The sequence below is a fragment of the Lates calcarifer genome, linkage group LG24 (assembly GCF_001640805.2).
Source record: "Lates calcarifer isolate ASB-BC8 linkage group LG24, TLL_Latcal_v3, whole genome shotgun sequence".
Lineage (NCBI taxonomy): Eukaryota > Metazoa > Chordata > Actinopteri > Centropomidae > Lates > Lates calcarifer.
In genome coordinates this window covers 10,897,237-10,923,029 of record NC_066856.1, presented here as the reverse complement: position 1 = coordinate 10,923,029, position 25,793 = coordinate 10,897,237, and the positions used below count along the sequence as shown (strand labels likewise).

General features: G+C 40.8%; 3 protein-coding genes across 8 annotated transcripts in view; 1 reads left to right on the top strand and 2 right to left on the bottom strand.

Annotated features, from left to right (window-relative positions):
* ncoa2 (nuclear receptor coactivator 2) overlaps window positions 1–11,990 on the bottom strand; it is a 53,427-nt gene extending 41,437 nt beyond the window's left edge. For 3 of the 5 annotated variants that reach the window (XM_018673977.2, XM_018673978.2, XM_018673976.2), the window contains exon 1: window positions 11,809–11,990. The gene's annotated coding sequence lies outside the window, so the exon portion shown is untranslated. Of the gene's footprint in view, window positions 1–11,228; window positions 11,756–11,808 lie in introns of those variants that run through there. The other 2 variants (XM_018673979.2, XM_018673975.2) reach the window with 2 other exon arrangements.
* Window positions 11,991–13,600: 1,610 nt separating this feature from the next.
* Window positions 13,601–20,454, bottom strand: tram1 (translocation associated membrane protein 1). Of its 2 annotated transcripts, none has more exons than XM_018673980.2 (11): window positions 20,151–20,454; window positions 18,586–18,649; window positions 17,466–17,587; window positions 17,267–17,383; window positions 17,108–17,166; window positions 16,923–17,007; window positions 16,646–16,716; window positions 16,348–16,452; window positions 16,062–16,205; window positions 15,309–15,460; window positions 13,601–15,101 (listed from the first exon to the last, which is right to left on the bottom strand). In XM_018673980.2, the coding sequence occupies exons 1-11, from the start codon at window positions 20,271–20,273 to the stop codon at window positions 15,031–15,033; spliced, it is 1,113 nt and encodes a 370-aa protein (XP_018529496.1). In that variant the 5' UTR covers window positions 20,274–20,454; the 3' UTR covers window positions 13,601–15,030. The 2 variants fall into 2 exon arrangements, with proteins under 2 accessions (XP_018529496.1, XP_050922834.1); XM_051066877.1 differs by lacking the exon at window positions 20,151–20,454 and adding an exon at window positions 19,455–19,474.
* Window positions 20,455–21,699: 1,245 nt separating this feature from the next.
* On the top strand, window positions 21,700–24,281 carry xkr9 (XK, Kell blood group complex subunit-related family, member 9). The gene is made up of 4 exons (XM_018673981.2): window positions 21,700–21,821; window positions 22,516–22,953; window positions 23,241–23,455; window positions 23,543–24,281. Exons 2-4 carry the CDS (start codon window positions 22,637–22,639, stop codon window positions 24,172–24,174), a joined length of 1,164 nt encoding a protein of 387 aa, XP_018529497.1. The 5' UTR covers window positions 21,700–21,821; window positions 22,516–22,636; the 3' UTR covers window positions 24,175–24,281.
* Window positions 24,282–25,793: the final 1,512 nt, after the last annotated feature.

The window sequence follows — 25,793 nt, the reverse complement described above, 5'->3', positions numbered from 1 at the left end:
TCACGTGATGTCATGTGCTGACATAACTAAGAGTAAACCGATTCCCCTTTTGAACCCTGCACAAGTCCATAGCTGGAAGCCATGTAGAAAGGTGATATTCAGTAATTCTCAACTGCTACACACACACACACACACACACACACACACACACACACACACACACACACACACACACACAAACAGCTGAAATCTGTGATGAGTCAAGGTTTAGAACAGAAGCTGACCAGATGTACAGTTTGTACACAAAGTCTTCTGCTTCTGTATACAACTAAACATCAAACACAGTAGAAACCATTAATAGCCTGATAGTCTTGAATGCTACAGTCAATCAAAACATTTTAACGTAATTTCAAAACCCCATATTTCTCAACTCCACCTTCCTCTTTTCCTTTTCCCTTTCCTGCATGGCTCTTAGTTCTCATCCCCTAGAGGAATTTCCTCTGGGCTTTAATGCTGTCACATGCTCAGTCTCAGTCCAGCCCTTGATCTGAGGACTGAGTGACAGAATAAGGCAGTGTGAAGGGGCTCTATTGAACTAGTTAAACAGTGATCATTTTTAAATGGCCAAACTGGATGAAAAAACTTGAGTGATTATTTTTCCAATGAGATGAGTCTGTTCTTTGTTTATAAAGACAATTGCTTAGAAGAGCTACATACTAATAGTGATTTCCTCTCAGATAACCAATTAGCAGCTACAATAGGAAGAAATTAATCAAGCAGAAAACTATTGTTCTACAAGCAATGCTGACATACTGGCATCCCAGGACACTAGTGCCTGTGCCATTGATTCACTTTTAAATCCTTTAATATCTGAGTTAAATGCCTCATGTTAGCCAGCATGGGTAATATTCACCGTCTAAGACTGTACCAAACCACCTCTCACATAGTAAGACCAGCTGAGCCATGCCAAATGCTTCCTGTGATATTAGGGGTGGGGACCCGCTGGTGCCATTAGTGGAGTGATCCAAGTCACACCAGAAATATGCATGCACAAATGCCTGCATGCAAGTGTGCAAATCATCTAGACACGCTGAAGCAGAGGATCTCATAAGGAGAGGGCCATGTTCCTCAGGGAGCTCTCTGTCCTCGAAGGGCTATTCTATTTGGCACAATAGCGCTGAATGACACATGGTGTAACCTAAACAAAACACACCACCCTGCCAAGCCTGTCACTGAGCTTTAGCAGCAACATTAATGGAGTTTCATGTTCCCCCTGAGTATTTGCATGACACAATCAGTAATGCCACGCAAGTTAAAAATGAGATCTGTTTTAAAAAAATAATAATAAAAAATTCAACACAAATATGCAAAGTCACAAACATTGATTAAGCCAAAGAAATATACATCAACACAGTAAAGCTCACACCTTCACCAAAAACTGATACTAGAGCATGGGAGTATCTCATTTGCCCAGTACACTCAGGGTCCAACCATCTGTTGGTATTTAAAGAGAGGTCAAAGCTCATCGGGTTAAAAGTTCAAGCTCCCCTTAAACAGACTGCAGCCAATTACACCATAACTGGTAATAGACGGTTTCATTACACTGTGCAAAACATATGTTGTGTGACAAAACAAAATGATACCAGTCAAATCAGAGTGAAACAACACCATTTGCAAACTGAAACTGAACAGAAAAAACCCCCCATAAACACTTAATAATTACAACAGATTTCATGTCCGAGTTCACACACTTTTGAGTTACTTCTCATCAAACAATATTTGTTTTGACACAGGCAGAATGAACATGGGAAGGGAACTGAAATGTCACCTAAAGCCTGACCTTAGGAGTAGTTGAAATCCTGTCTTTTTCTCAGAGTTGGCAACAGGCTCCTTCTGAGTGAAAGGCTTTGTCACCCAGGCTGGGCTAACAATGCTAATGACCCGGCTAATCAGGTTCAGATAGGACAAAGGGTAGATAGTTCATGTGCTAGAAATTGACCATGATGGCCAGGTCACAGAGGGGCTAAACACCAATGGAGCCCCTACTGGGTGCCTTCTGAATAGCCCACTGATGGCCCTCAATTCAATAAGAATCAAAGCTGATGGCTACCCTAATGAAAACACCTGCCCTTTTAGCTCTAGTCACACCAACCTTTGGTCAAAATCGCCCTCTTAACCAATAATCAATAGATTTTTGAAGGGGTGTTGGATTTAGGTGACATGTGTTAAATAACACAATTATTCAGCCAATTATGTAATCCTCATATGTAATCTGAAACAGGGTGACAAAAGCATATATGTTTCACTGCAAATGGAGCTTGTGACAGCTTAAAGGTTAAAAGGTGTTGTTTTACAAACACATAGCAGCAGGGTTTAAAAAATCTAAAACTTTAGCACCACAGTTATGTATTGGGATGCCCCCAAAACAAGGCACCTAACATTGTGGAGTTGTTCAATAGAAAACATTATGAGAATGTGATTGTGCTAGGTTCCTCTGGGGATATGTTTTACTGTACAGCTTGTATAACTGTAAAGGACAATGCATCTAGAAAGCACCAATAGGCAGGAAACCTGAATAGCTATTAAGAGTTAGACATGATCTAGTCATTATTTTTGTCAGACATTAAAACATAAACATCTCCTTGGCCTTGACACTTTCTTTCAACTGTAAAAGTACTGCTTAAGGGTTGCATTTTGTTGGACAGACAGCAAAATTAAGTACTGAACTCAGTCTACAAGATTTCTGTGTATAATAAGTTTTATAAATGGATTATTAAAAAGCACACATGAAGTATTTACACTTGGTTTTAGGGAATGTTTGATGCATGCCAAACCAATCATAAAAAATAAAGTAATGTCCAACCTAAACACAGTGCTCTTACTTGTGTTACTTATAGCATAATATGCACACATCCACAATTCACAATTTTAAAAGTACTCTTCCAAATACACTACTGAATAAAAAATAAAAAAAACCTAAAATTTCAGTTTTAATTTGAATGTCTTGGTGCAGCAAGAAGGATCAGCATATTCAGAGATCCTCACATAAAACATTACTATACAGTGTGTTACAATTTGGAGCCATGCCAGCAGATTTCAATGGGCCTCTTTGATGCAGATGTGTCTGTGCCAGGTGCCCTTACACCTGTTGCTCCAACAGCAACAGCCAGCTCCTTCAGCTGTGACCTCAGGGACAGTAAACACAAATGTGTAAGAACCATAATGAGACTGATAAGACGTGTTGTAAAAGGTGAGTCATAATGACAAGAGAAAGTAAATGTGTGTGTAGCTGAAACAGCCACATAAATGCAACATTAAGAGTGTGAGAAAGGGCGTGGGCAGAAAGAACAATTTGTATGCACAGCTGATTGTATCATGCTTTTGAGACAATCTGCAACTCATCTTGTGACTGGTCTGCATGTTAACTGCATATCTATTGTGCCTGTGTGTGTGTGTCCCCTCCATCTTTTATTGCCTGTCACAGTTTGTAAGGAATTAGTTCCCGTGGAGGCCTGAGGGTATACAGTGGAGGCAGGCTAAGGATAAGGAGGTGCCATGTTAGCTAGGAGGGGAGGGGAAGAGGAGATCAGCTGACACAACTATGTCACTTTATCAGCCAAAGACTGAGACTATGTGACAGGCCAGTCTCACAGAAAACACACACACACATACACACGAGTCTGACCAATCTGCAAGACACTCCCAAACAACAGTAGTTCAATTTAGGTTTAAATTAGGTAGAAGAAAGTAGATAGGACGCAGAAATAGGTTCTTAGCGTTTTTCTGCTCCACTGAACCAGAGTGTGAGCTGGGTAATAATCTGTGGAGCACGTTTAGGGGGATGACTTCAAACCCTGGCATTACCTGATTAAGAGCGCTGCTGCTCTGACAGTGGAACATGTAATTGGACCAGACAGAGCAAAGAGCAAAGTGAAGTAGCCTTCTCTCCCTGTCTCTCTCTCCTTATCATTCTCTCCATTTACACAGCCCCCTTCTGAAACACTTGGTGACAGCCAGGTCAGGTAGACCATACAACTAAGGTTATTTCAACTCTATTTAGCGAAGCAGGTCACTGACAGAGTCACTAATAGGAGGTAAAATGGTGCTTTGTTCAGGTGGAGGTTTCTGTGAAATAACTGATTATGTCACCACATGTTTGAATTAAATCTGATGGGATGTGGCTCTGATCTAAAATGTTGTATAAAATGACATAAATGTTCGTCACCTCCTTTATTTGCCAATGTAGTATATCATTTAAGAACTACACCCAAATCAGCCACTGTCCACTGATGAAACCCTGCCAAATCAATTAGGACTCAGGTCTTCATTTCAGGTGCAGGTGGACCATCTGGCTGAGTATCCTGCTTGCTATTAATACAAAAGTCAGATAACTTCAGAAAGCAATTTGTTATCTAAATATTTAGTTTTTTAAAGGACGACCACAGGAAGATGAAATACAGGGTCAAAGATCTCCAGCCCTACGATGTGTTCTCAAACTGTGATACTGTCAGTTGGCTCCTGTAGCAGGAGCATCGGTGTAACATCGCAGCTCTGCCTCTCCTATGTAATTCCCTCTCCAATGAGTGCCTTTGTTTTGTACTCCACAGCCAGATGAGATGGGAGGCGGTTTTGTTTTGACGGGCCACATCTTCAGGTGCCAAAACCACAAATCTCTGGAGTAAAAGGCACGAATAGAAGCACTTTAACATGCAAACAAACACATGCACGCTCACATAGTCCTTGAGGGACAAATATAGGCAATTTGGCAGTTCTGTAGAGGGGAAAAGTGTAATTAAATTATGTAGCATTTCAGTGCTTAGATATAAATTACAAACGCAATCGTTAAAAGTTTGAGATAGAATTAGTGGAATAAATATACAAACACAGAAATGAAAGAATTTTTTGAATGTCGCCCTTCTAAAAGCTCAGGAACTTAAGCACAGCAGGGATGCATTTTTCATCTTGTTATTAATGACAAAATGGCCTTTAGCTTACTAACATGGGGTGGGGGTTATACTCACAGCAACTTGATATCTAAAACATATGTAGTGCATGATCATTGCTAACTGTATACAGGAGAGATGGGGGGAGAGAATGCTTTCTTTCCTCTCTGCCGCACAATGAAAGGACATGACCTGCTTTATTTGATTTAATTACTATCCCATCAAATACTAACTCCAACAATAAGCTGAAAAAATATATGTATTTTTTCCCCCCAGTCATTTCTCTCAGCTTGCCAAAATACTGAGCACTGAAGCTGCATGTTTGCATTATGTGAGTGTCTTAAACATAAAATCTATAAAAATAAAACCTGGATTCTGTACAAATGGACCTGATGCCCCAGCAATCTAACTGTATCTCACACATTAATGAAGGAAAATTCTTGATGTGTGTATTTTGCTTGCAGGACCTTTACTTTACTTTGGTTCTGTTCAATGAGCATGTATGTATATTGCATGTTTGATAATGTTTTGACACTTGATTACCTCTCAGATTTTGCCTAGTCACCACCAAACCATAAGCCCTCTAGTGTGAATCTTTAATCACTACCTCTATTCCACACTCAATTTAAGAAAAGCATTCTATCAATTACAACAAAACTAAAAATTACGCCATTTATCATATGAAATTAGATCATTTGCTCATTATATCTTATCACATTAGGGAAATTAATTGTACACTCTGTTCTATTTTACTGTACCTTTTGTGTCAACCATCACGCAGAAGTAGTTTTATGATGTCACAGTGGTATTATAAAAACTTATTAATAAAAAAAAACCTGTTAGATACTGCTGCATGTCCATCAGGACTTAATGAAGAGCTAATTTACATGCACACCATGTTCACCTATTCACATTGCTTGTTTCAGTCACCATTTACAGTTCATTGTGGGAGTTAACGGGGCGTGATACAAAGCTCATGAACCTGTGCAACATTTTATGCTCTCTGTGATTAATAAAAGGAAAACAAGTACTTCAACTGATGGGTTTGTGCTTTATTTAGCCATAATATTAACCTACTATATACATCTCTGTGCAGTGTGGATCAGGTCAGCTAAGGAGATTCCCTTCCCCACTGAAAACAGTAAAGATAAAGCAAGCAAAACCATATTATAGGTCACTGAAGGAACACTGCTGAGTCAGCAGAGCAAGGGACAGAGAGAAAGCGAGATAGAGAGGGAAAGAGAAATCACGCTGGTCAGAATTTGACCCCCACAATGTGTACAGAAATGAAAAGCCTGAAACTGAATCTCCACATTCCTCTGGCTTTATGACAAGCGAGTGAGAAATGCTGCTGCTCTGTACGTCATTCCATACTACCTCAGCCCGCCCTGTGATGGAGACGAGCGGCTGCTGTTTACCTCCGCTCCCCCATTAAGGCTGCATACTAGATTTTCTCGGGACTGATTCACACTGCATATTTTTGGACCACCCACCCAACTCCAGCAGGCAGCTTGCTCAATCCAAGTTTTCTCTCCCTCCCTCTGTGCCAAGGATTCCACCCTGGGCAGTGGGAAAGGTGCCAACCACATGCTCGCACCCTCGCTAGCACCCGATGCCACAAACACATTGTAGCGGAGGGAAAAGCAATTCACCCACTCACACAAATTAAGAACTTCAAAGAACACTCCCTAAATGATATCTACAACTGCATCCTGTTGTGCATCAATTAGAGAATACAACCTCATATCTTTATGATGGACCTTTGTCATTTTTGAAGACTGCCTTTCCATAAAGCTGGATATCCCCAACATTCAGATATGTGCTATTTATATGGTTAGGTTTATTATCATTATGTTGCTTTGTGTTATTACACCTTTGATGACTGTGGAAAGAGCAAAGGAAGCTCAGCTCCTCTTAATGAAAATTAGCTACTTCCATGTTCAGAATAGTAACAGTTATTAGATGTACCATACTGTACAGCTAGGCAATACCAGGCACACAACGCAAGGGAAAACAGCTGCAGAAGCATCGTCACAAAGTCATGTGACCTCTGTTGTCTCCTCTGTTCAAGCCAAACAGGCTAAGGGCACCTTCTTAGCAATGAGCAGTAGACACCACAATATCATTTAGCTCGGGAGATCAATATGCACTTTGCTGTGGCTGACCTACATAAGTGGAGGAGTGTGGACTGTCGAAATCATTGGATTGCCTGCAAGCCTCAAGATCCTTGGAGCCCCGCTGGAGTCTCCATGGGAGTAGAGGATGAGGCAACCTATGGTGTGATGTTACAAATCTCAGTTTTAAAAACATTACCGATTCAAATAACTCTCAAATAACTAGGCATGTCATTCTCACACGAACTGACTGCCATAGGCGATTACCCCACCTGGAAAATGATCGCAGACAAGTCAAGGACACTTCAGCAGTGCATTTCTTTAGTGGCTCTTAAATGTCCTTACACATTTCTTTTGACAGGTGTACTCTACCATAGCCATTTTTCACATATTAGTCCTTTTAATGGCTAAACACTGGGCATATTTGGGCTCAATATCATCACCAAACAACCGTAATGTCACGAGAATCACTCCTCTTAATCCCAAGCAAACCCTGTAATTTAGCTGATACTTTTCTTCACTGATTAAATTATGTGCTGTACTTGGCTAATTTCTGTATAATGCACAGTATCAGTTAAACCAAAAAAGATCCTGTACAAGCTGCTGTTAACAAGACAGGATCTACTCAGCGCAGATAGATGGGATGGCTGATTTGAGGTCAGCTAAACAACACAACGACAACATGCCTCGAAGCAAAGAGGGAGTATATACTCCCTGCTCCTCCTCTTCCATGTCAAAGCCCTCTTGGCTTTCCATCAAACATCGCTGCCTCGCTTTAGACGTCTCTCCTCTGCCGTCCCCTCCACCCCCCTCGTCCTCCTCCTCGTCCTCCTCCTCCTCCTCTCTCCCTCTGCTGTAAAAACCTGGCCATTACCCCACAGCTCATCCCTCACGCCCACCCAGGACCTGTCACACTGCTGTTTCCATGACAACGCAAACGCAGAAACAGCAGGGTGAGATGCCCAGCGAGACAAGGCAAACAGATACCAGGGGGAGGGGTGCATCATGTCAAGAATACACTGTGGACCTCATACAGCATGTGATGGACAGATAATACAATGTTGGACGATTTGTTACAACTAAACTTGAGTGGAAGCCACATGGTTTCTTAGTCCAGTAATTAGTTTTTTGTACTTCAGCTCTATTACAACTTAAAATTTAATATAATTTTATGCATTGTAATTTAAGAAATTGTATGAGAAAATTTGAGAAAATTTGAGTCAAAAATGGTTTTGTCTGTCTTATCATGCAGCCAAAGTCTACTGCATCTTCCAGTTTGCACTAAAAAAAAAAAAAAAAATCAAAGATAGGGAAATAATTCCAAAGCCCTAGAAACTGTCTTTAAGTGGTCTGCCAGAGTAGACTTTGCCGAAAGCAAAGCAACAACTCCTTGAATGGAAGGTGAAGATTTGAGCGAGGACAGTAATACTTTGCAATATCCTTATGAAAACCCAGATTCCTAGTAGCCTCTCGGCACTGGATGTTGTCATTTGACACTGCTTTTAAAAATGGAGCCCGGGAGCACACATTAAAGAGCCCTGTGTGAGACTGAGGGGCATGGTGTTGTTCAGGAGCTGACCATACTAAGCGGTAGAGACAGGGATGTCATTTTCCAGCCTGGTTCAAATGAGTCAACTTAATGTTGTTAGCAAAGAAAAGTGTGTGGAAACAAGAGGAGCAGTGTAGTTCACTGGTAAAACGTGACATGTTTAAAAAGGGATTTATGTCATAATCTAAACAGAGGTGTCTCTTACATTGCTGAGGTGTAAGATTAAGCTGATACTGATTTTCTAAAAGTGAAGGGCCCTAACTTTGAGCCTTAATGTGAGTGTGTCCATTCTTCTAAATCTGATTATGATTTCAATGGGGCTTTGGTTGCAAGTACAGTTGTTTAAATAAACTCTGATGTCCTGTGAATTTGTGCTCAAAATGCAGTCAAATCTCAAGTATAACTTTAATTGAAGACTCAAAAAAAGAAGAAAAAGGAAAAAATGAGATGCCAATTCACAGAATTGAGATCACAGATGACCTCAGCAATTATTAATTATTTCAGGAATGTTAGGTATAGGGCCTAAACACTTAAAATGTCAGTTTACAATCACAGGTGAAGGTGGAACCAAAAAATTAAAATCATTAAAACCATTTTAGATTCAAATTTTCTCATACAATTTCTTGCATAAATTACAATGCATACAATTATATAAAATTTTAAGTTATAATAGAGCTGAAGTACAAAAAACTAATTACTGGACTAACATATTAGTCCACCAGTGACAGACAACAACCAAAGAACTGGCAGACCGTGCAGCAGAACAAGGGTCAGATGATTATAGTATCACTCAGGTGATGCAACAAAGCAACATATCACAGGGCAAAAGTCAGTGATTACAAGATGATAGGTTTGAGTCCAAGTGCACCGGAACGTACTGCTTTGTTTTATGGAATTATGAACATGATAGGCAGCCAAAAAGAGCTAACCAGCAATATAGAAAGATGGGGTTGTGTGAAGGAAACTACAGGGATTAGCGGAGCCCAGAGTGAGAGGAGGAGTTGGATGTAGAGGTTGTTTCCAAATGATGTGACAAGCTGGGCATTACTGTGTCACACACCTGTTGCTATAGCTGTAGTTGACAGTGTGTTCAGGCTGAGAACTACCTCTAGGTAATGCCCATTACACGAACTGTGTCAACTCAATGTGAGAAAACCACCAGCCAGTTATCCCTGTATAAACATCCACATACTTGCATACACGCTCTGATGGATTCCTGGACTTTCACATTCCCAACACAGTCATTCTTTTGCACTGTTATGGTGAAATAACATAAAACAAATTTCCAAGATGAGGAAAAGGTAACGGTCCTGTTATATGCTTTTTAATACTGTCAAGTATGTTTGTACCTTAAAAACAAACAACATATATACAAACATACAGCAAAGGCTTTGGCATCCAGCGGTCCTACATACTGTGAGAACACTTGCTTGCATCTGGACCAGACTGCATTCTTTGTAACTAGGAGACAGCTATCACAGGCTTCATCATATGCCTGCCCCATGTCCTCATCTAACACGCTCTCAAAATTTTAATCAGGTCAGTTTAGGAGGAATCCTTACTTTTTGACTTGTCCTTCATTCCAAGGACAAACAGTTTGATCTCTTACTATCCACAAAAAATACTTGTGGAGAGTGAGTTTTATTTCACTAATTACAAATTTAAAAAGTCAATAACTTCAGGCCCTATGCCTTGGAGATAAAACGCTTTTCAGGCTGGCAGGAACCGCGCTGTGGTTAACAGACAACACATGCACACATTTGAAAGGAATAAACATTTATCTTTAAACTCATCATTTTATATGCTCTGGGTTTTTTCAGTGTGTGGTTGATGAAAAAAATATTAACCACATGCCAATGTTGTTTCTTACAAACTTCTTGAGAGTTGACTTTGCATATGCCTACTGGCAGATCTGAGTGAAATCTATCACATCACATCTTCACAGAAGCCCTGAAATTGCAGCCAGAAGACAGCTGAACAACATATCATGTTAAATCCTATATCAGTGATGTGACATGAGTACCGTGCACCATCAGGTGGGCAGACTGATGCAACAGAAACTGCTCAACTGGTTCCACGGGATGCGTTCCTCTAGCATTACTGAGGGGAGCGTTGACAATCACTGAAATGGCACAAGCTGTCTGCCTGTATAAAGCAGTAGAGCCTTAAGAGGGAGTGCACTCTTAACACAGGCACAACAATGCAACACTCAAATCAACCCTCTAAGCTGCATTCCTCCATACTGCATTAGTGCCTTACATATTCACACAGCCTCTTCTGCATTCAATTAAGGGTCCTTCCTCTTCCTCTCCACAATGGAGTCTACGCGAGCCTCTATTAACTGTGTTGACACCTGATTATTTAAAGTTTTCTGACGTTTAAATAGAGCAATGCCACAGCAAGCTGCAAGCACCCTTCAGACTTTCCTCCTCCAGTCTTGAGCGTAGAGCCACAGTTTTTGGTTTCTGGTGTGTCGCTGACAACTTTCTGAATACTTTTAACAAACATATGAAACAAAGTGTCAAAGTGTTCGCGTTGTGGCTTGGCTGCTAACTAGCCTATTAGTAGAGCACCTCGACAATGCACAGTAACGCCAGTCAAACACAAGAGAAACATTAGTTCAGCAAAAAAATGAGAATGGTCCCTGCACCCTGAACAAATGCAGAAATTTCGTCAACTTACCTAACGTAGCAAGTAGCGAAGAGGCATGGTAAACACCACAGCAAACACGGTTTAGAGCCCGCTCAAACACATGGTGGTGAGAACTGTCCTGACTCACTCGTATATTCTGACAACGACGTCCAACCAGTCAGACTAGCCTGCAGCTAAACAGTTAGCATGCTAACTACGTTCCTGCTACACTGGCGAACTTCGCCCGGTGTTGTATGCACGGTCACTCGCTCACTCAGCACAAAAAACAATGACATATGAAAGTATTGTGCACGCTACATTTCAGTTTACATTAAACGTACACGTGACCGTGTCGCCGCCAAATAAAAAACGGCTCACAAACATTGCAATAACTCGCTTGAAACCTCGCTGTCGGAGCCGTCTAATTGAGTTTGCTGCAGAAAACACTATTGACACAGGCAGCGAGCTTAGCCAAGAAGCTAACGCTTGCTAATAAGCTAACGCCGAAGCGAGAGCCTGTGCCAGACAGACACACAACCGAGATTGAAGACCTCGCGCTGGATCATGGATTTCACAACCAAAACACCACGTCCCGTGTCTACTAGGAGCAACAACGCGTGTGGCTACTTACGATTTAATACTTTCGGCCGTGTCCTCGCTGTTAAATTCCGTTTATCAGAAGCAGCTCTGACCTTCGCGGTAGTGAAACAACATTTCTGCTGGCTAACTGTGCCGCCATGTTACTCCTGCTCTGCAAACCAATACTGAGTGTTTATCTGGCTGGTGCTATCCTCCCCCACACCAAACCACATCACGGGGCTCCAGCAGTATCAACTCAGTTACCGCCGGGGTTCGTAAGCAACCCCGCGGCGAATTACCTGTTGGGATGACAGTACCTGCAGATTGATTCAGCATTATCATATTTGTCGATATATAATTTGACAACCACTTTAAAACATCGCTGTATCACGAATGTCGGTAATGTTTTAAATGTGTGTTGTGGTTTAAAGTGTGGTTTAACTGTGACACCCCACCCCAACTATAGGTTTTGATCATAACAAATAAATAAATACAATAAAATAAAAACATATGAAGTGTTACACACGTTACACTAATTCATCCACACCAGTGTGAATACTGCTCACCGAGATGTGTGTAAATTTAAGGTCATAAAGATTTATGTCAGTCTATAAAATAATGGGTTGAAGCGTTGTGCCGCAAATAAAAAGGCTGGTAAAAAGAATGCAGTTAGGGTTTCCCTTTATCACACCACTAAAGTTCAGTTTCAGTCCAGTCTAGTTAATTTTAATATTACAGTTGCTATAACACTTGTCACTGGCAGTAACTAGTGTTGAGAAAAATGTGCAATGGGGGACAATATTTTTTAACAACAAACACGGTGTCAATTCGGTTTCTATTTTAAGAGGTGAAAAAGTATTAAAGCACGAACGGCAAGCAAACATTACAAGCTTAAACAAAAATACACATAACCGTGTCCCGCTTTTTCTGCTACCTTGATTTACTGTCTGGTCAAGTGCTGTATCTGTGGATCAAAACCTGATCAAAACGAGCAGCAAGCAGGCGTTTTCTCTACACCAAAACCTGTGCAACACCGCCACCATGCGGCGGAAAGCTGAACTAGCAGTACGATGGCGGTTTTGTGTGTTTTCATGTACCAGAGTAAAAAAAACAAAAAACACGTGAACTGTAAAGGAACCTCCATGTAGACACATTCAGCCACTCACCGCCGTCTGTGTAGGTTTTTCTCGCAGTTACTCCTGTTCTCTCACATATTTTCTCTTGTTTAATATTTGCCATGGTGGATTTAGCAGCCTGGGGGGAGGTTAAAATTCACATTAAAATTTACACAATGTGTGTATTCTAAAAGCTAATTTCTGTATTTTTAGATTCTATTTTATACCATATTTAAATTGGAGTGACCAGAGGAGAATGGATAAATAAAAAATAACATGAAAATATTTTCTTTCTTTTTTTTTCTTGTGAAAAAATTTCTGAGTGGCTGGGGGAACTAATGACTAAGTATTTCTAAAATCCTGAATATGGCTATGATGCATTTGAATTACATTTAATAATTTTCCCTTTTGGTTTTATTTTTAGCAATCCCCGTTTGAGAGCAACTGCACCGACAAGTCAAATCACCACCAGGCTTCCTCTTTCGTAACTTCTACAATTCTAAATGACCACACTTTTATTGTCCTTTATTTGTGGCATGTTTCTCAAGACAAAATATAAGCTGTGTAATGGACATATAACTACTAATACAGCCACATAATAAATCAGAAAACTCTTTTTTCAATAAAACATTTTATTCCTTTGAAGGATTGATGAACCCTTCGGACAGGCTGAGAAAACCACAACCACTTCTGATGTACTGCCAGAGGCAACCATGACTCAATGCTGTGTACCTAAAATAAGTAAATGGGTTTATTTTTTAGAATAAGCCAGTATTACTGTGGTGATTGATTCTTACAATACAGCTGTCTGCACTCTTTTGCTTTATCAATTCATTTTATGGCATGTAAGTAAGAAAGCATATTCCAACAGTCCAATCAGGCTCATTTGGCACAGTCAATTGTGGGTTAGGGTTAGAGCCAAACAAAATAGTTTTCTCATTCCCAGTCCATGCTTTTACAACAAATCATTCTCGTGGCATATTTTAAGGTAAGCAATAATATGCAAGTCCAAACAAATACTATAAACCCATTTCACTACAAATGAAGAGGGGCATACAGGGGTCAATCAAACAGACTAAAGGGATGTTTTGCCTGATTTTGTCCTTTCCATCTCTAACAAATGATCTTATATCACTCAAAACTAAAACATGTGCTGATATGCAGAACAGCAATAGATTCTGTTTCATTTCACAACAAGGAACTTGTTCTGTTGTGATTACAAAGCTGTTCTGAACTTTGATATTGAAATACTACATCTTTGTTGGAAAGCTTTGCACAATACTGAACTGTGAGTCTACTTGGAGTATTACAGGGTGATGTTTCCTGTTTTCCTAAATTGCTTTTATACACTCTCCCTTATTCTATCCATGAGTGCATGTTCGAAACTACTTCCATATTCTACCTTGCTTTCCATCTAAGGTGTGTTGGTGATTGACATGGTGAAAACAATGTCTTACTGGGTGGGTTTGAACAGTCTGTGGTGTGAACCCAGTCATATCTTAAAGATGGAGATTATAACAAGACTATGCAACCTCCAGTCATGGAGAAACAAGAGATATTACAAGGAAAACTCCATACAATGTTGGCAAAAAGAGGGACATGGTAGGGGGGAAGAAGAGCTGAGCTAGCAGTTATAAATACAAGAGGGAAAAAAAAAAAGAAAATAAAACACAAGCTGGAATACACGGTATTTAGGAAAAGCATGAAATGGCCTGACTTGGGAGAAACATTAAACACTGAAATCATCGTTCCTGAAATTTTAAAATTACACACCCTGTACAAAACAATCTGCATCAATAGGCACTTCTTAAATAAGGTCTTTTTTTTCATAGTTTATTTTTGAATTTGTTTTTTTCTTTTTTTTTCCATTCGAAATGGCACAGCAGAGCAATGATTCTCAAATCAAGGCGCGCTGGACGACTGGCGACAAAGCAAAAAAAAAAAAAAAAAAAAAAAAAAAAAGGCTAAATACGTTCTGGCCCTTGGGAAGTCCAGCTGGGAGGTCAGTCCTGTGTGGGAGCTGAAAAAACGCTTATCATGGTGGAGAAGTGAAGTGGAGGATCTGCTGGTAGGTTGGTTGGTCGGGCGCAGCCGCGGAGGCAGAGACGGTTCTTTGAGAAGGTAGGGCTGGGTGATAGGATGGGCTGATGGGAATGTGTTTATGAGGACTTCTCTTTTCTTGCTCTTGGTGAATCAGCTCCATGGGAGTTCACTCCATTTACTCCATTGGCTGAAAACAGAGAACTGAGTTAGTCCCTTGTAAAGCACGGATAGTATGCATTTAATGTGGTGACACATGAGAGGAAATGGAAGTATATAATGTATTTAGTTTCCTCCTTTTTTTAACTTCATGTTTGGCTTTTGTGTGTTACATGTGTGGTACTCTCCTCATAATAAGAAAGTAAACAAACTCCATCCTATGTCCTTGCTCCCTCACCTTTGTCTTTCTTTGATTTGCTCTTGGAAGGAACTTGTTTCTTTTTCAAGGTCTGAGCTTGGGCGTGCTCTCTCCACCGGCGCAGCTGAAAGTTGATAAATTTCCACATCATGAAGGCCTGAGTGAGGCAGATAGCAGCCAGGACAGTTATCCTAAATAGAAAGAGGAAACAGTCAGTAACTTAAAAAGCCATTAATAAATATGCGTGTTACACAATGATAAGTCCTGCTCTAAAATATTGCTCAAAATGGAGAACCATGCTCAAATACTCAATATGTTTCATTAAGTCCAGTGAAGCAGAAGCCTCAGTACGAACAACAGGGGGAGAATTCTCTCACTTGTCTTTGCGTCTGTTCTGTTTGCCACCAGATGCATTGTGGTCCGCATTTCATTCTAATTTACTGAAGCTGGTGCTTTTGAATAGCTCTCTTCCTCTTCTACAATGACTATTGAACCTCAAATACATGGTTACATGGTTACATGGATACATGGTGAGTTTAGAGAGTAGCGCTTGTTCCTTTATTCTGCTGTAAGTGGTTAATCTGATGTTGATGGATGATCTTCATAGTGGTGTGAAACACTCATTTAAGCTCTCAGTGTAATAATGCGATAAATATTTTGGAGCGGATGTTTTTTTTCGTGGGTCAGTGAACTATACATTCGAAAATGGTGGATGCTTGTAGATTTTCAGACAAGAACAAATTCATTTCAGTTCTATTAGTTGGTCCCATTTCTTTTCTCAGACACACTCACCGCACAAAAAGAATGTTAAAGTTTCCTGCAGTCAAATCAAAGCCTTGGTTCTCAGCTGTGGCGAGGCCAAAGCCCACGGTGAGGACAGACAAGGACAGGGTGAGCAGCCGTCCGAGGACGAACAGCACGGCCCATATGGTGAAACTGGAAGACAAGAGGATGAGCGCGGTGATGCATTTGATGCCTTTTACCATCAATAAAAAATGTGAGACTTATTTTACATGTGTACTAATGATTAGCACACCAGAAAAAAAAAAAAACTTTAAAGGAGGAAATGAGAACTCACCCCATCTGTCTGTTCTCATTGCTGAAGTAGACCAGGCGGGAGACGTGGAAGAGAAGCTCTACAAAGTAGTGCAACACAAGCAGGACCAGACACAGACGGTTCAGACTGAAAGATACAAGCAAGACACGATTCTCCTTTATTAAAACTGACAGGAACAACACAGAGGGACACCGCTAGAGAGCCTCCAGCTCCTGTTCCCCTGTTGCAAACAATGCTCCTTTGCTTGTTACTGTCTCCCGGGGAGAAATGTCACATGTTGAAGGCATAATTTCAGGCTCTCAGAAATAACAGCCCTTACTTCAGAATGTAGGCGCCTGCAATGTGGACCAGGTACAGGAAGATGTACACAAGCTGGCGTGGAATATCCTCCTAAACAGTAAACACAAAGGATGAGAGGTCAAAATATTTACAGCAGTGTGGCTCTGGATGTAGAATTAAGCAATAGGAGTAGGATTCTTTGAGACAATGCAGCATAACCAAGGAAGTCAAACAGGAAATTGCCTCAGTGTCCAATCAGAAGCTACAGCTCCAAAATGATGGGCCCACCACACACACACACACACATACACACTGACCTTCTTTGTCTTTTGGAAGTACAGCTCTGGGAGAGCATGTAACCAGTAGCCCAGCTGACAAATGAAGTAGAACTTCATCTGGAATCTGAATGAAAACAGTTACCAAATTAAGAGTCTTAAGTTACAGCCAAAATGCACATAACCTCCACACAACACTGCAGTTTACACAGAACATGTCTACTTACGGCATTAGTGTATGGGGATATCCCTCCCACAGGGAAACTGGATTGGATAGGAAATTTTCCTAAAAACAATGAAGCATGTAAATTACAATCACTGACGGGGTCTGGGGCTTATAACATTTGTGAACAAAAGAGCAATGCCAGCTTAGCTACGGTACGTACAGAGAGCAGGATGCTTGTGCCCCAGCCGAAGGAGAATAAGTAGAATGCACTGAGCTGGCCGGACTCGTTGAACTTGCTGTGCTTGGTTTTGGAGAAGTGCTTCTTCCTGTTGATTTTCTGCAAAGATGAACAACAATAAACAATGCAGAACTGTTCGCAGAGATTACAGAATGTGCAGTGAAGTGTTTCTCTGACTTACGTCCAGCACGTATTCCTGGATGATGGCGTGCATGATGATGGCCACCAGCATGTAGAAAAAGATAGTGGCCAGGTCCTTGATGCCGTGGTGGAAGTGGTTCACGGCCGTCTCCTCTGGGCCTTCTGCAGCGCGCGCACACACAAGGCATGCAGAGTCATTATGATGACCAGGATTTTTACAAAAACAGTTCATGCAAGTTTCTGATGCATAACATGAACTGTCATGCCATTTTAATTCAACCAAGCTAAGTGATTCACAGGTTTAATAACTTAAAGTCCTGAGGTGAGGTGTTTGGATTAGTCTGTCTCGACTGTGCAGTATTGCACCACAGTAAAAAACATGCCAGAGTCACAGACAGTATCAGCACAGTAACTGTCACATGCACAGCCTCTTCTGTCTTTCCAAAGTTGAAACACTGAATAATGCGATGAGTTGACAGACGACACACATGAACACAGTTCCCAGCAAACAGTTTGAGAAGGCATGTAGCTCATGGTTTATGCAACCACATAAAGAAATCTACCCAGTAGTTCAGTAAAGGTCAGCACAGATGAAGAAAAAAAACACATTATTCAATTTGTTTCACTGCAGAGAGATTCAGGTGCTGCATGTTGTTTGTTTTATTAGATACAGGCTGTAAATAAGTTACAGAGCCAGGTAAGTGCTGAGGTCTCTCAGATAAGAACAAGCTTGCAGCCTGCAAACCTCCAGCCTGCACAACAGAGTGTGAATGAGCTCTGAGGTTTTGCATTCTTTCAATGGTATCTAAAGTTGGCAAAGAAATTGTTAACCTTGAAATGAGAAGGACTTGAATTGAGAGGCCTATATTACACCTTAGCCCAAATTCGCCCGGCACAACCTTGCCACAAGAGAACTTTATAAATCAGGCAGACTAAATTTAGCTCCAAAGGGAGGAGAAAAAAAGGAGCTCTCAAATGGGTTTGTGTGAGGCCACGCAAGTACCGTTCTAGAATCCAAATGAGAGGCTTCCAGCAAGACAACTCTAAGAAAATGCTGCATTGTATGTTTAAGCCAAACCTTGCACTAACATTCACACATTATCTAAAAGCAACTATTCTCACCACACGTCTTATCCTCTCAATTTAATTCCATGACTTACCATTTGTTGATATGGTGACATTGTACTGGACCGTTATGAATAACACTGCAAACTTTGAGGTGACCTGTGGATGGAAAAACATACAAATCATAAGTGCATGCACATGTGCACATATGTGACACTTAAACAAGGATCGTACCTAATAGCATTTATCAACCTATAATGGAGTGACTGCAGCTGTGACTTACAGCAACATGTTGACTTTAAACTTTGAAGTCACAGACTATTTTTTGTTTGGAATATTATAGAGAAATTTTATGCTTTCAAATGTTGCATCTCTCGAAACTGAGAGGTTTTATGGTAATAATGCAATATTTTTGTAACAACAGAAAAGTTAAACATGATTAATCAGTGCCAACTCCTTTTTAAAGGCGTTTGTGGAATAGATTAATAGGAATCGAATGGAACAAATACAGGAATACATTACTTTTTTTTCTTAAAATACAGAGGTCATTTGATTGATATGTAATGGGTAATTAAATATGATCCGACCCAGTGAATGTATAGGCGGAGAGGGGGATATAGCTGCATCAGCACAGTCAAATGAGAGGTTAAAATGGGAAGTTGCACAGTCTTCCTTCAAAACAAAAGAGCTACGTGGGCAACAGGTTGACGTTAAATACTAATAACCGTCCACGGCAGCATTTAAAATTACTGAAACTAAGTTGCAACGTGAAATTCTGCCATTTTAAACTCCGCTATTGTGGCACTCCCCCACGTTGCAACAGCTGTTAGTAAACACGAATTTTACTTTGGAAAACAAAAACAGGAAGCAGTATTAATTGCGGCCAGCTCGACGCTAATGGCGCTGCTTTTCACTGAGGATGAAACACGCTTAAAATGAATAACAAATATGAGTGAAAGCAGACCAGCGCGCAGCACGGAGGTGGCCGGGCTGTGTGAGCGGGTCCCGGTCGTCAGGCCGCAGGGTCGAGTTGTTTTCGAGACGCTCTTTAGCTTCCAAGGATAACTTTCAGTTTTGGTGCAAGCGGGTCTCTGTGATGACAGCACTCTCAGTCGTTGTATGATTGCCACGTAACACATCTACGCATAAACTAAACCAAGTCCAGAGTATTGCACAATACGGTAACCAACAAGATCGATACAGGGTTGCAAACCTGCAACATACTGAGACACTCTGACTTAAACTGATGCACATAAGTAACTTTGTTTTTTATGATCAAACCGCGGGCCTGTGAACGAGTGCTTTGAAATATCGATTTCAACATGGGAAGCAGCCAGATGGAAAGTGGAAACTAGTTTCCACATCACTTCGATAAAAACAAAAATCTTAATGCCAGGCTACACGCAGGAGTTGATAATCTCGTAGATCTCGTAGGGAGGGGGAAGCAACAGCGAGGCCATCGCTCACAGAAAACTTTCGATCACGGGAGGAAGTAGTGTGAAGAATAGATCAGACAGCCATGTCAGTTTCCAGGAGAACAGATGGGGAGTAATCGGCGTCCTGTCTACCACAGGTCCGTCCGCTGTGCCGGCCGAGTACCCCCCCACACCCCGCAAGACCCGCGACTAAAACCCATTCAACATGTGGGTACGGTACTCACCTCAAACATCAGCCCGAGGAGGAACACCATAGCAACACAGGAAACAATATCTGCATGGTTCTGGATGACAAACTCATGGCTCAGCACCGGCGGATTCTTGTTGGTCTTTTTTCGGATCCCCATGTCGACGCGATCGGGCTCAACTTTTGCTTTACACGGCGCAGATGTAGTCGCTTTCTGTCTCTTAATATTTTTTATCTTTCTGTAACGAGAACGCTCCAAAGCTCCCTCCTGCTTCCGACAAGCACAGGGCCAGGCAGCAATTGAATGGCGTGTCACTCTTGTGTAGTGGGAGGGTCCACGGAGAGAGAGAGTCGCTGCGCCTGACCGACGAGAATCTTTAAGCACAGGAGAGAAACATCTGGGGCTCTCTATCGCCACCTAGAGGTTTGGAGTGTAAGGACTGTTGACTTTTTAAAATAAATAAAATAAAATACCTCATTATCTTGTGATACTAACTCATTTTTTTGAGATAGTTTCTTACTGTAATGATGATAATGTTTTTTCATCACATGAGCATAAATTGGCTTCCACTCAAAGATCTGGAGAGGCTTCTCTACACATAATACGCAAAATATTAGACTGGACAAAGCTGCATTGCATGGCAATGAAGTTATGGCAGTACTAAAGAACAATATAAACTCAAATAACAAACGTTTCCTGCATTATCACACATGTTCTGTCTATTATGGTTCCTGTAAAACCAAATTTAATACCTTTATTATTTTTTTTATTTTCAGCTGATACTTACCTGATACATGTTCACAAACAAATTTGAGTTTAAATGAATAATTTGACAATTTTGGAAACACTTATTTCTCATTATTTTTTAGCTGCATTAAGGGCCGCCTTGACTTATTTGAATACACATTAAAATATTAACCATGTATGAAAATTCAGAAGCCTATCTGTGTAACTTCTGCTGAACTGTGGTCAGACAGTTCAGTCACAGTTAAAGGATGGCGATGAGAAGAGTCAGTACTCATTGTCAGTTACAGCAATATCTAGATTAGCTGACATTAGGTACCATAAGCTACTGGTTTTACAAGACCACAGAAACCTGTAGCAGCTCCCTGAGAATGCTGAATTGAGTAATGATGGTTTTATTACTTATTGGTGAAACATACATAGTTTCACTTTAGACTTAATCACCAATGGTATGATATAAATATGTGTATTTATTTATTAGATTTTACAATGTTTGTCTTTTGAAAATAATAAAGTACACTACATGATTCCTGCTTTCAGATAAAACTGCTCCCATGCTTACTGGAAGTACTTCAATGGCAGGAAAACCACTGTGCAAGGTGTCACGTCACTCTCCCCACCCTGTGTTCACAGCAATTAAAAGATATACTTGTTATTCATTTGTAAAATGAATCAGTGTGTTCGGGGATACCCAGACATTTTATCACAGGCTGGCTGATGTTAAGTCATTCAAGAGAAAAAAAAAAGAATGCATCAGGAATGTGACAGGAAGTTTAAAATGTAAACTGTCACCTGGTCACACACACACACCTACATGCAGGCACAAGACCAATTGTGTACTTCCGGCTAAGTCACAGAGGTGGAGTTTGTCACGGGTTTCAAGGAAAGAGAAAGAGAACTGCCGTGTGCAGAGGTGTTCTGCTGTGACTGTATACAGCTGTCTGCCATGGGAAAAATATACTGGTAAGTTCCTTTGCTGTTTTTGAGTGTATGTGTGTATTTTACTGTAGCTGTGACCTTTGGTACACACTGACTTTGTGTGTAATTCAAGGCTGAATGTGATTATGATTTATATAGCATAATTACTTATAAAGAAACTTAATGAAAATAGAATAAATGAACACAACCATGGCCTAATTTATTGTAGTGAAGAGAATATGAATGTCATTTTGATAGTGTGATATCTTCAATCAGTTTGCCCTCAAATTTGCCTTCATCGCTAATCATTGTCATAAATGGCTTCTCATTAACCGTTTAAAGTTATGCTGAAGCTAAAGGATGTAAGGATACTTTATCTATAGTTATACTGTGATTCAGTAAGCTGGTCTTAGAATACCATTCTATAAGAGGTGTGAGGAAAAATACAGTATGGCTTATGTAAGAGTCCCGAATGCGCAAGACAAGATTTGATTTTATTATTCCTGCTGATAATCTCATTGATTTTTTATTGCTTATGTAAGTACGTCATTTATCAGGACAAGTGTTTATGACAGGGGTCAAAGGGCAGGAGAATATGACACAGCAGCTGACCACAGTCATGCTGCATTGCAAAACTTCAACTGTCTCATGCAAAGATTGATTTTACATTGTGGTAAATGTGCACAAGATGTTTGTGCATGACGCTTGTGGTTTTTGTCACATTGTATTTCTTTTATAGATCAACTACAATGGCACCTGTGCTGCTGGAGTCCGACGCCAAACCGTCCACAGAAGCTTTTCTCCAGGGACTTCAAAGCACAACAACTACAGTTCTACCTTCATCATAAAGTGAAGAAAAAATGCCTCAGTCAAACATTCAGTACACTAAACTGCGATGGCTACTAACCATCGCTGGACTCGTTTTGTATGTGGTGGACATTTGGACAGACATAGGACTGGCTCTGAAATATTTTCAAGAGAAACAATATGTCTGGACTGGGCTGACTCTAGTGTTTGTTTTGGCTGGACTGCTGGTGACCCAGATCTTCAGCTATGCCTGGTATCGGGACGACACGAATAATGTTGTGATGAACCCGGAGGGAAAAGAAACCATACTGGGCATGTCAAAAGGTGGACTTGTCACCCTGCACCTATTTGGTGTGGGTATCTTCACCAGGTATGGAATGAGTGATGATGACGCTGGAGGTTGACTGTGATGAGCTCTGTAGCTTAAAAAGCACAGACCCCTGCTATTATATCTGCAAAATAACACAGGCTGCTCCTGTAGCGTGCTGTGACTCAAAATGTGCGGAATGCTGATCATGCACAGTGGCACAGTATTATGGAATGCAAACTGGAATGGCCACATCTGTGCAGCAGGAAATAATGAATAAGTGGCAAAAACAATGTTAGGTGGCAACAACCTGTCTGACTTTGTTTTCCTTGTGTTTGACCTGTTGCTAGGTACTATCACCTGCTGAAAAAAGGCTTTAAAGTGGTTTGGACGACAACAAATTCTTATACACTGGAGCAGAGGAGGGAAGTGTACCACGATCTGTTTTGCCTGGCTACTGATCTGAGCATGCTCAAACTGTTTGAGGCTTTCCTGGAGAGTGTTCCCCAGCTACTTCTACAGCTATGCATAGTGCTGAGCCACAATGAGTGCTCAGTTCTGCAGTGTAAGTAAATGCAGAGTGAGATACAATATTCTGTATATTCATGAATTTACGGTAGTATTATTTATAGTATTTGTTCATGTCTTTCAGATTTTTCTATGGGTTTTTCCTTCTTTAATATTGCCTGGGCTCTGGTGGACTATCGCCGCTGCCTGCGCAGATCCCTCCCCCATGTCAGGGAGATGCCCTCTGGCCTCCCCACAACAATCTACCTCCTGTACAAACTCTGCACCATCACCAGCCGCATCCTCAGCTACAGCCTCCTCCTCATACTGAGCACTTACACCACAGTGGCCCTCACCGTCGTCTGGCTGCTGGCAACAACCTGGACACACTTGCTTAAAACCAACTTCTGCTCATCCAAAGGCCTCGAACTTATCTACCGGGCAGTCATAGGAGCCATCCTCACATTCACCTTTTTCAATGTCAAAGGACAGGACACAAAAGTAGCCATGAGCATCTATTACCTTTTACACAGTCTTATAAATATTATGGCTCCATTACTGCTAGCTTTGTTAAGGCCAGAGATGCAGACTGCCACATCTTTGCTGACCGTCAGCGGTTTAATCTTTGGAGGGTCAGTGCTGGGGCTGGTGAATCTCATGCTGTATTACCTCCTACTGCATCCCAAGGGGGGCAGGCGTGAGGCAGATGAGGTGGATGGCCTGGGATGGGAAACAGAGACCATGAGGAGAATGAGGAACTTTGTGCAACCTTTATGAAGCTGCTTTCATTCTGAGTCTCACAGAGGGATAAATACGTACTTGCTGTGAATTTGCACATAAGAAGTCTGTAAAGAGAGCAACCAGAATATCATCTACAACTTGTGCTCACTGGTCATTATATGTTCATGTTTCTGCAAGTTATCCCTATTCTGAGATGAAGTTTGATTTCTTATCATTGACATAAATAGCTAACTAAACATTCATGTGCAATATAGTTTATCGTTTCAATTAATATAGAAGCTTTATTTATTTGTGCTTTAATGAAAATTATTTGTAGATGACATATTTATTTTTTTATCATATCTAATAATGTAATTTATCCCATAATCCTACTGGATAGCCAAGTCATCTCCTTTCAGTGCTTGCAGTTATTATACAACATTGAGACATAAGCATGCAATTGATATTACATTGTAAGCAAATATAAAAATTTGTTCAACTTTTTGCACACTATCTCGTCAAGTCGTTGTATTTTCTGTCCTGCAAGTTGACAAAACTTTTACATCTCAGTCAAGTGTACTTGTGGTCCAGTAATTTCACCAGCTGAAAACTATTTTTTGGGGTATGGGCAGATATTTTCTCCAAGCCTGTAACACGCATAGTAAACACTGGGAGGCGTCATTGTCTAGGTTGACTTATCTAGGTAGCAGTGAGGTCCTATACTGCTCTTAGCCCACATTAACAAAACATAAGGAGTATACTTTTAGTCTGAAAACATGCAACAATAGTTCAGAGCCACAGCAAGCCTTTCTCATGTGTTGTCTCTTAATATTCCCAGTTGGATATAATCTCACAATAATTAAGCAGTTTTATTTTTAAATTCTAAACTGCAATAAGTTATGTTATTCCTTATTTCGATTTTTCAGTCTTTTGTTTGTTTCTATTTGTTTCTTACCCCAAGCAAGCATATTCTTGTTCTTTTTCTGCCTCCTTTCTCCCATTTTACCCCCTTGAATGTCTCTTTAATGATGATGAAAAATTAGAATAATCGTGATCCCTACAGATGAAAAGTGCAGTATCTTGTACACTTTAACAAGGATTCAAGCTCTTGCCTGCCAACATAGGCTTGAATGTATTATCTCCTCTTCAAAGTGGATGTCTTACTATGTCTTGAATTAAACTAGAAGTATCAGCTACTACAGCGATCTTTCTCGCCCTAATCCCTAGAAATCCTAGCGTTTCCCTCTCCTCAAAAATGATGAACACGGGGGCCACAGATGAGCTAACTAGAAATAACAAACCAGTGCTAATTTTGTTTTGACTACCAGCAAAATATTGTGTGAGTCAAGCCCAGAGAGCTGAGGACGCTATTTCTTCCTGGCTGGGACATTTGGGGTGGCGTGTGTGTGTGTGTTGGGAGGTGGGGGTGGGGGTGGGGGGTGACGGCCATGATCGACTGGCCCAGTGTGAGCTCACCTGGGAGGAACGCTGACAAACCGCAGGGTCCAGGGAGCACAATGTTTGTTGGCTCTCAAATAAACTCAAACCCCCTCCTTCTCTTCCTTTAATTCAGCCAAACTCAGAACTTTTTGACTTGTTTACTCCAAGGGGCCACTTTAACTTTCATCTGTCAGTTGTGCTCTGTCAGAGGCACTCCATAAAATGACAAATTTTAA